Raw genomic sequence first — 11,356 nt, forward strand, 5'->3', positions numbered from 1 at the left:
GCCGAATTCGCAAAATACGGATCAAAACAATATTTAATCGGACAGTTTACCTCACGTTTTTATTTTTATAGCCGCGGATTGCAATGGTATATAAGAGTGGTGAGGATTTTATTTTGTCGACGCAACCGCAGGTTAAATTGAAGACAATTAAGTTAATAAAGCAAGACATTTTAAATATGCCCGTGTCGGTCACGAATTCATCACTTTGCACAACGGAAAAATATATATTCGTTGTTATATTATTTGTTGTAAAAGTCGACTCTTTTAACAGGTGGCATAATCGCGGCGATGAATATGTATTTTTAATTTACTGCTAAACTTTATATGTATATTCATTGTATGAAATGAATTATTCTCTACACTTAACAGGATTTTACATAATTATTTGAGATTTTTCTAACGGCGATAACGAGTTGGCAAGATTGCAGAAATACGTAATAAAATTAAATACATCAGGCAGTTTATCTCGTAATTTTAGGTCACAGATCGCCGTGGACCGAATAGTAATGTTGTTTTTTTTTGACGTAAGAAGAAGCAACCGCGAGTTATGTTGGACACATTAAATTAATATATAAAGATATTTTAGAATATCGTAGTTGTCATGGATTGAATATTTTACGTAACAGAATGATCATTATACGCTGAAAAGACGGCTCTTTAACGAGCGCGGAATCGCGGTGGGTGTTACAGGCGGCAATGGGAATTTCCGATTTCGAAAATCCTGGCTGCGCGCTGGCAGTGGTGGTCATCTATTCTCTACTAATTTATTTCTAACTCCAAACACAACAATATGTTTCACATAATAACAATATGGTTCACATAAATTAACATACAAATATACTGGTAGGTAGTAGAATACTCTAGGCTTAAATATTAGAATTTTTAAAGGCATAATGGATTTTCGATTGTTGTTGCCTGTATTGCCAATAAATTTTATTACTCTCAGAAAATATACACAATTATCTGAATACAAGTAGTATTTTCGTCAATAGACTTGACTATTATCGTAATATCATGGTACCAATGATAGAAAGCGTCAGCCAACTTGGCTATCTTTTCATATGGTCATTTGTACAAAGTGAATAATTTTAATAAACTGACTGTGTCACAAGTTGCTATTATTTTTTATTGATAGCTATAAACTATCAATTACTTTGTGTACATATACTGTTGGTTCGTGGCTTCATTCTGATATTTCTATTGAAGCTTAATTCCTAATTTACTGGGTTTCAATCAACTAAAACAAAAATGTGTTATTTTGGATTTTAGAATGTATTCGGAATTCCAGATTCGAAAACATTATTTTAGAATGTATTCGAAACAGTTTAGTATTCGGAAATGGCCATCCCTGCATACCGGTAAAAATTACATATTTATCCCTGGACACCGTAGGTACCGGTAACGACAACGAGATGAGGTACGGTACCGTACTTGGTCTTTTGGCATTTTTTTGTTAAACTTTCTTAGGTTGCCATCTTTCATTTACCAGTATTCGTTATCGAGTACCGGAACCGTACAGTACCTATGGTAGAGTCCCCTCCCCGATATGCGTTCACGTCACATTTACGATCACTACCTTTCAGCACCCTGTTTTGGCCAAACTAGAAATAGTGATAGATTCCCGCTCGGTATCCATAATCCCTAACTACTCGCCTACCCACAGCTCGCTTCTCGTCAAATTTCGTCCAAAATTTTTCTGGGTCAAAACGCCACTAGTGGTCGAGAATGACCAATTTTAGAGCACGAAACCTCTTTTTCTATTTCAGGAAGAACGGAAGCATATGGGGAGGTTAAAATAAATATAGAGCCGTGAAAATTGGAGTGGGAACAACTTATATTCTCTCCTATTCGTCGCCGGAGTAATGAGTCTCTATCTTTATTGCATTGCAGATAATTCCACGTGTGAAAAAGGGCGCTCGCGATTTCCACTTTGGTCACATTTGCGATCAAGTAAAAATGTAAGATCGAGACCCGAGTGAAAGCCCATTTACTTCGAATGGTGTAGACAACGTATCAAGATAACTCCAAAATATAATAAAGCTCTTATTCTTCACATTATTCGTTTTAAAAATATTGCATGATATGTAGATTTCCGAAATTAGATCACATCTTTCCCCACAATCAATTTATAAACAATCACTGAGGGGTCAATAACGTAATAAATTATATTTACCTGCCCTGTATTTGCCGTAGGTTACACCAACCATGTCTGCTCTGAATGTTTCTTGTTGATTTAAATGTTTTTGACCGACCTCATAATTCTTAATGTATCAGCGCCAATGTCGAATTTCATTATTGTTAACAAAATTTTTTTACGAGCACCATTTGTAATTATTTAAATTCATCAGTTTAGGAGTTGACATAGACTACTTGCAGAGTACATTGGGAGTCATCGAAAATATAGGTTTTGCCTCTCATTATATTGAACAGCAATGCGTTTCCGGCGGAGCCAAAAATAGTATATCTTTGTGGCTTTGATTACATTGAATTGTATAAAAACACTACTTCTTGGCATTTGTAAATTATAATTAATGTAAGTTATAATTTTGAGCGCAGAAATAAATTTGATAACATTGTTCTCTGCAATGTAAACATACCGGCTTTCTACCGGAAGATTAAGATTTTTGTACACATCGCCGTGATGGGGTGAAGAGATGTGCGTAATTAATCATATGACAAGACAAGGCTGTTTTTCCAGTCACCCACGGGAATCTGTTCGCCATACTGCGAATGTATACACATGTTGATTGAATACAAACCATCGTCCTAAGTACCTACCTATTGTAATCACTAATAAAAAAGTAGGGGTATTATTATCGGTTTATCGAATGGACAAGGTTGAGTCGGTATGCTATTCAATTTTATTTGTCCCGTGTAGAATCAAATACAGTAATCGGGTTGGGTTGGTGAGATTCGGTTGAAAAAAAACGTTTGTAATAAGCTTGTCGGATGACAGTATTCGCGTCAGCACACCCAAAAGATGATTTCGCAACTTTTTCCATACCTATGTAGGGTCTAAAACAGGAACGTCGGCGCTCCGATTGGCGAGATTTTTAGTGATCGCAAATATACGTTGTTGATCGCAATTGCCCCACTGACATGGTGAAAGTAGAGGCGGTATAAACGGTTTTCCGGTCACGGTACCGGCATGATTTTAAGGGAAGTGATTGAGATGGATTTGTAGAGTATGTTAATGAAAAAATGAAGTGTTTTCCGTGAATACAAAGCATATTAGAAGCATTTTGGTAAAAATGATCGCATAACGGGGAGGGGACTCTAGATACCGGTAAAAGTTACATATTTATCCCTGGACACCGTACAGCCGTAGGTCCGCAGGTACCGATAACGACAGAACGAGATGAGGTACGTTATCGTACTTGGTCTTTTGGCATTTTATGTTAAACTTTCTGAGGTTGCCATCTCTCATTTACCAGTATTCATTATAGAGTACAGGTACCGGTATTCAGGTATTGGTCCTTCATCCCTGGATATGATTTTTTATATTTACTTTATTTGTCTAAGTGCAAACATTTCTGCAGCCCAAATCGCAAATCCAACCCGTTGGACGACTTAATCCAGTAATCTGAATAGTTGTACATTTGTGAACCTTCTGTCTGACGAATTTCAACAAATCTAAATACAGATCTCAATTGGCTGAAATCTAAAATATGTTTTAACAATTGCCACAATCAAACTGAAACTAAAATTTGATGTTTTTAGGTAAAAAATAGCTCAAGGATTATTGTTTTCCATTTTTGTTTTTGTAACACTTTAAATAAAATTTTGTTTCTAAAGTATAACTTTTTACACCACACATACGAGATGCGGCATGGCCAGCCAGTCCAGCAAAATTTTTGCACGCGGTCCGAGAACTTTGCCCAACCCTGCTCTAGTTCATATTTTCAGCTTTGTTGAGAAATAAATTACTGATTTCTGAATAATATTTTGTTTTAAATTTCAATAGAATTATATTGGGTATATATTAATATGATTCATTTTCAGTATGTATGCTATGTAAGCTTACCCAACCAACCTTAATTAAGTGTTATTATGTTTTAAAGTGAATTGGAAAGTAGACCGCTAGCAAAAAAGATTTGGGCGACTGGGCGAAGCCCATCTCTGTACAATGACTGCCAAATGTGCATGCAACTGTGCAATGCCCAGCGACTCTAAAAGCATGAAGTATTGTACGACACATCTTTTACAAATATCTGGACATATTTTGTGTAATATTCATTTTTTCCGGTTAATTCTTACCGATTAGATATTCTGTCAAGTGTCAATATTACCATTGAAAGTTTAATGATATATACCATTTTTATAATAGGCCCTATGACAATGGACTGGAAAATTCACCTGCTCCAATTCCCTCTTTCACGCAATCATACACTGTGTCTTTTCAAGCATCTCAATGTTTCAATGCGGACAATGCCCAAAACAGTTTTTTTTTATTATAGTTTGATAGTAGCTCCTTGCATATCTGTGCCATAAAATATTGCACAATAGCTAGATATATCACTTGAATAATTACCTAGTACAACATCATGTGATTAATACCGTATTTTCCGGCGAATAAGTCGCTTTTCTAGACCCAAATTTTTGGCCTGATTTTAGGGGGGTCGTCTTATTAGGCGAGTATGATCATTTTTATTTTTGTGTCGCCTTATTATTGAATCGAGACAATAAAATACCTTCGGCAATAGCATCCCTCACGTCCTCATCAGGTTAGTTTAAATAAATCGACATTCTCGCGCTGTGAATCTGGAATTTCGATGCTGTGATTATCATATTTGCATTATCATATATGGATTGAATATTACGCTACAAGAAAAAGTCATTTAGAGGCTATTTTAACCAATGCGCAAACGCGGCGACGGCTCGAAAGGCATTGTATGGTAATTCAAGATTCCCAAAGTTGATGCGATTTTACTACCCCGACTTATTGGCCGGTTATATGCAAAAACCCATTTTTTCAGGCTTGAAAACAGGCCTCGTCTTATTCGCTGGAAAATACGGTAATTAATATTAATGAGAAAATTTATATTCTGGTAAGTAGTATAGACCATTCGTTCACGTTTATCATCTGAAAGACAATTATGTACTATACATTGGGTAACACTCACTTGATTTTCAGAGATCAAGCCATGCTCCAATCCAGTCCATGGAAAAATTGTTGGGACAGGCGGTAGAAACTCTTATGCTACAAGCTGCAACTTTCCACTGATTATAGTGTGGACTCGGACATACCGGAATTGATGAAGTTCATTGTCAATTCATTGTCTGATTACATTTTGATCCAGAATACATTTAAGGATGAAAAAATGGCTTGTAAGTTGAATATTTTTATAAGCTGATTACGGACACTTTACGGCGGTGGTTCCCAAACTTTTTTTCCCGCGACCCCAATTTTTGTAAAATCACAGACTACAGATACTTGCGACCCCACAACGAGAAAACATTAAAAATCAATTTATTCATTTCTGAATATTCTATTTAATCATTCTGATGAAAATCGACTGTAAGTTTGCGGGGCGTTGGTGTAACGTGGTTGTACTTAACTGTTTAGTTCAGTGGTTCCCAACCTTTTTACCCCAGCGGGCAAGCAAAATTAATTTAAAAGAGTTTGCTGACCGGTAACACATGCCATCGTATGAAGACCACGATGTAAAAATCTCTGAGATCCAGAATATTTGTTTAGTTTTAGTACAATGTTAAAATATTGCAGATTACTCCATAATTAATTCGAAAGCTGAACAGAACATGAAAGTAAAATAGCTGAAAATACCTTTGCTGGGTCTCATCTTATTGAGTGCCTTTTATTTTTTGTCGTTTTGTTTTTGACTGCATGAAGTGCTTCGAAATTATGTATGAAATACAATTTGCCCCATATTTTCACTTCGTGTTCAAGGAAGAATATTTAAATGTCTAAATACGATCCGATTGCAATATTAAAATTGTTCACTTTTATACGAATGCGATGTGGACAAAACACATATGTGTATATTTTAGAGTAGATACTCGCGATAATTAACATAGAGCTTTTGCAACGGATGGAATGTGCTTATTTACTCATTCCAGATAAGATATTTGTCAAGTCTCGGAGGTTGCTCCAAGAAAGACTGGTTTGGAGAATCATGAGCTCGGTTATATCAAATTTACTCTCCCGCTGTTTCAACTGTGCAGGACGCGGTGGATGAGAAGGAGTGAGTGGGACGCCCTTAGTTTCTGCTATTAAAGGTGTTTCTGCCATAAAGGTATGTAATATGTTTATCATATTGTACCACCATCTTTCTCTGCCTTACCCTCTTCTATTTTATAAGTATAAGATTATTTTTACTCCAAATCAGCTTAAGATAATTCATAAAGGAAATGAACAAAAATTGATTAAATAGAATCTGACAATCTGGAGTGAAAACAAAACCTTACTTAAGATCAAAGCGTAAAGAATATAAGGTTTTGCCAAAAAGATGCCTATCGTGTTCATGAATTAAATTAAGTTACACACACACAACAACAACAGAGATATAATAAAATAAAAACAGGCGAGAAAATTTAGATAAGTTAGTAAACAGTTAAGTTAGGTAGTAAACAAAATGTACTTGCCAGTTGCCACACCATTCATTTTTATCATTATGATTGTCAAATTGAATAATGATTTTGTAAACAACTGTGAACAGTAAAGAAATTGAATGTAGATTTTGTATACAAAAGTGAACAGTATAGAAAAATATTTATTAAGGAGATATCGCCAAGCTGATAATGGTAGAGTCAAGTGCCAAATTGCCAATCCAATGTTGCCAGAGTTTGGTGCATAATGGCGAACAGTGGTTTTCGAACTTATTTGTATCATCGCTCCCTTGCAGTACTTTTTACATTATCACCCCCCCTTAGCACAACAGCAAATGATGAAGTTACAAATAAATTTATTGTAAATCAATTAAACAAATAGACTAATCATGGTGCATGATGTTTCTAATAAGATAGATGAATTTCAACATGGAATATTTGAAGACATTTTAGTCAGATAAAATCTCAAATCATCATTATTCCCTCCAACAAATATTCCCCTCAAAACATTGTCTACGCCATCTTTGCGGAATCAAGAATTTCTGTATTTCTCAATTATTATTGTCTTGTCAATGTAAGCTTCACTCAAACATTTGCGACTGCAGAAACTTGGCGTAAGATTCCTCCTCTGAAATTTTGTTGGGATGCAGTCATTCAGACTAGGCTTTGAACTCTGGTGCTGTAATTTGCTAATACTGCAATTTAACACAGAATTTTTATATTTTTCAGCTCTGGATGATCTGGCAACGAACTCCGATTAATTTTATTACATGTATACATATTTGTAAAATAAAGACATTTTGTTATCTTTTGTTTTTTATTATATAAATAATGTTAGATTAGTGGGAAATTTCTATGTAGTATGGATCCATACGAGTGGTCTGTACAACACATCGCCTAACTTGGCCCGACCATATGCCACGATTGTATTACAACGTGTCATCTACGTAGGCCCAGCCATATGTCACGATTGTGTTACAACGTATCGCCTACGTTGGCCCGACCGTTTGCGGTTGCATTACAGCGAATGGAACGACGTTGGCCCAGCGGCCAAATCTTCGCTGGAACATGGTTGTTCGCCATTATTGGGCCGGTGGTTCGAACAACGTTCGGCCATGTTTGTTCCGACGTAGTTGTGCTATCTGGGGTAGTCCTGAATTTCCTCAAAGCAATGGACTAGCTGAAAATGCTGTAAAACAATCTAAAAATTTATTGGAGAAATGCAGACGAGATCGATCTGATCCTTACCTTGCTCTATTAAATATTCAAAATGTGCCTAGAGATAAAATACTTGGCTCTTCTGCACAACGTCTAATATCACGTCGAACAAAAGGTGACATACCTAAATCAAAAAAATTGTTGAATCCTGAAATCAGAAATCCAAAAGAAGTGCATGATCAATTGCTGCACAAAAGAAACCAACAAAAGAAATATTTTGACAAGTCTTCAAAACTGCTACCTAATTTGAACACTGGTGATATAGTGAGAATGCAAACTAAAAAAGAATATGACCAGAAAGGTATCATATGCCAGAATTATCACTTACCAAGATCTTACATTGTTGAGTCTGATGGAAGAAGATATCGTCGCAATCGAAGACATATCCTTAAAGCAAATGAATCTTACTATCCTCGAACAGAAGAAGATATCGATTATTCTAATTTATCTGATTCAAATACTGATGTTCCAAGTCAATCTAATATTGTTAATGGAAGTTCTAATTTTGTGCCCAGTATGACTTTTACTAGAAGTGGAAGGAGAATAAGGCCAAATCCAAGATATTTCTCTAGTGATTTTGTGAAGTGAATATTGCATTTTGTAGCTTTGCTGATTGATGACAAATTGTTGTAAATGAGATTTGAACTTTTCAGTTGGCATTGCTATTATGTGCATTAGCGTTGTATTTCATGTGTTGATATTTATTTAAAGAAAAGGGGATGTAAGATGATATTTATGACGTCATTATTAATGCTATACTTGTCACCTTTGACCTTGCTTGCTTGCTCTCTCTCTGCTTGTGCTGCTAGCTGTTAAGTGTTGTGATCTGTGATGTATCTGTTATATCTATAATATACTCAAGCATCCTGAACAGTTGTGTATTTACCCACAAACAAACAGGTGGTGCTTCTCGCGCGTTTGAACAATTATTTTGATAGAGGTTTCAATAATGGCTCCGATTTGTGAAAGACATTGGGATTTGAATAATACCGCGCGGTCCACTCGGAAACCTTCGGCGGGCCGCGGGTTGGACGACCCTGGTTTATTACATTATATTCAATAATTGTGGGTCTTTAATGCAGTAAGCGCCTAAATATCATCAGCTGTCATGCCTTCGATAAGTTAATTGCTGCTGAATATATTTATTGCCAATGACTTATGTATGTGCCAATGACTTACCGAATTGCCTTATCACCATCGACTTACTTTATCGCCACGAACTTATTAAATCCACTCTTACTTACTTGATCGCTAATATCTTACCTAATCGCCATTGTAAAAATACCTCGATCTCTTTCAACGAATTAGTAAGTATATTTGTGAGCTTTCGTTAGATCATGGTCTAACTTCTTCAAACAATACAATATGTAACTGTAAATACAAAAGATTAAGTTTTCTATAACTGATTTAGATGCTATGGGGATGGGCAATTTAATCCGTATCATCTCAGAACTGCCGGTCTAGCTGATGTGGTTGGGTTGGAGGTCGTCTATTTGTGTAGTTTGCATTGTTTGTTTTTGAACCTCGTTTGTTTGTATTGTTGTTGTTTTTGTGATAGTACTGTTTGTCTTTTGGTTTTATATTTGCGTTAAAGCCTCTCTCCGTTTGAGTTTTAATCTTTTCTATTGATTCTCTGTAGTTGCCGAGTCTTCATTTTGTTAATCCAGAAATGCTCTTTGTTTTTCCTATAGAGTTCGTTGTGGGTTAGTGAGTCAATTCCCAGAATACTGAAATTGTCTATATTGTGCCCTTCCCTCAAATTCTAGATTGTGTATATCTGAATAAGTAAATAGCTGTAGAAAAATCTTGCTTTCGGAGACACAAAAAAAAATCCACCAACAATTTATCAAATGTCTGGTATGGTAAACAAATAAAAATGCATCCATGAAAAGGCAGCATAAAGTTTTGAACATTGGAAATAAAGTGTAACATAACAAAATCACTAAAAAATATTCCAAATTGAATCCACGGATGCATTGCTTTGATAAGTTTGCTAACGAATATCGAACACAGCAAATCTGAAAAAAGAGTGCTATGCAAATGGGATTGTGTTTTTTATTGTTATGAAATAGGGCCTCCAAAATGTGTTAGCTATCACAGCATATTGCTGTTCAATAGGCACAAAAATAAAGTGATATATTAGCCTACAGACAGGCTTGAAACAGCTGTAAATACAAAGACCGAACAAAGCATGTCAATGTTAAAAGCAAATAGAGACTAGTAGTGAACACAGGAAAAAGGATTAGGACAGTGCGTCTGAAAAAATACAAAATAGCTATATACATTGGAACCATTTGCCAAAACAATATTCAAACAACTACCAATACTGGTAGTGGTAAGCAACATGAAGATGTAAAAGAATTTATGAAACAGTAAAAGCAAGCTCAATTAAACACTTACTTAGCAAAAATGAAATAAGTGACAGAAGGAAAGTAAAATAAGTCACAGAATCACAGTAAAGTGGCTGCAAATGTCATCAAAAAAGTATATCAATTATTGGTAGCAAAAAAATAATACCAAATAATATCTACTGAGTAAAGATATAGAAGGATGTGGGCACGGTTTTTAAACCTGGGGCCAAACATTTTGCCCACTCATACTGGCGGGCCATGTAAGTGTGACGTAAAAAGTTACATTTTATGATCAATATTAACAGTGTTACAAAGCAAAGGTGGAAAACTATAAGCCTCGCGCCAAAACTAAATTTAACCGCGATCTTAACAAATCCCTTGAGCTATTATAGCTGAAACATCAAAATTTGATTTCACTCAGGTTGTGGCAGCATCAGGCGGGCCAGATTGAATTACCCAAAGCCCGGATTTGGCCCGCGGGCCGTACTTTGCCCATGTTTGATATAGAAGCTCATAATAAAAAAGGAAATGAGTTATATCCATTTGAAATATTAGTAAGCAATATGTATGCATTGCATAATTGCAAGAGGGTGTTTGCAAAACAGCAGTACTAGAACATCACTTGTTTCTGTGTTTGAAATCAAGTAATCCAACATGAACACTTGGTCCTTAAATAAGATGACTTTTAGGGCACACGTGCAAATGTAGAACTTGTGATCGTCTTTAAAATTGTAACCTCCTGCCAGCATGTTGCAAAGAGCTGCATATAGTGAACCCTCTTTAACTTTGATATTGGATATGCTGAAGTCTGGAAGCGTTAATTTATGCCATTCTTCTGTTGTTTTGGAAAATGCTTCAAGGTACGGTATTCACTTTCCAGCTTTATGTAGTTAAGTTATTTTCTCACCTCCAGATTCCAAAAACTCCCATACAGTTATAACCAAATGATGTCCATAATGAGGAATGTTCTACTGCCAACTTTACGAACCCTTACTATCGCCAATGACTTACTTATTTGTCACGAACTTACCTAATCGCCACAGAGTTACTTAATCACTACTGACTCACTTGATTGCCAATGACTTCCTTAATCACCACTGATTTACCCAATCATCCGCTGTCAGGCCTTCCTGGTGGTATGGCTGACATGGTAGGATCTGCGACGATTAAGTCAGCCAATGGTTGTAGGTGACAATTAAGGAAGATATGATGTTGAAATA

General features: G+C 35.8%; 2 protein-coding genes across 3 annotated transcripts in view; one reads left to right on the forward strand and one right to left on the reverse strand.

Moving 5' to 3' along the window:
• The first annotated feature begins 5,137 nt into the window (after positions 1-5,137).
• On the forward strand, positions 5,138-8,942 carry LOC144426076 (uncharacterized). Its single transcript, XM_078115744.1, has 2 exons — positions 5,138-6,237; positions 7,297-8,942. The coding sequence occupies exon 2, from the start codon at positions 7,636-7,638 to the stop codon at positions 8,371-8,373; it is 738 nt and encodes a 245-aa protein (XP_077971870.1). The 5' UTR covers positions 5,138-6,237; positions 7,297-7,635; the 3' UTR covers positions 8,374-8,942.
• A 135-nt stretch (positions 8,943-9,077) lies between these two features.
• LOC120341739 (MAP kinase-activating death domain protein-like) overlaps positions 9,078-11,356 on the reverse strand; it is a 38,170-nt gene continuing 35,891 nt past the window's right edge. For both annotated transcript variants that reach the window (XM_078115741.1, XM_078115739.1), the window contains one exon: positions 9,078-9,562. In XM_078115741.1, coding sequence (XP_077971867.1) covers positions 9,498-9,562 — 65 coding nt within the window. In that variant the 3' untranslated portion in view covers positions 9,078-9,497. The remainder of the gene's footprint in view (positions 9,563-11,356) is intronic.

Source organism: Styela clava, chromosome 1 (genome assembly GCF_964204865.1).
Source record: "Styela clava chromosome 1, kaStyClav1.hap1.2, whole genome shotgun sequence".
NCBI lineage: Eukaryota > Metazoa > Chordata > Ascidiacea > Stolidobranchia > Styelidae > Styela > Styela clava.

What these genes read in the sequence shown, in the direction of transcription:
- LOC144426076 (XM_078115744.1), top strand. Translation starts at nt 7,636, where the DNA reads ATGGTTGTTCGCCATTATTGGGCCGGTGGTTCGAACAACGTTCGGCCA.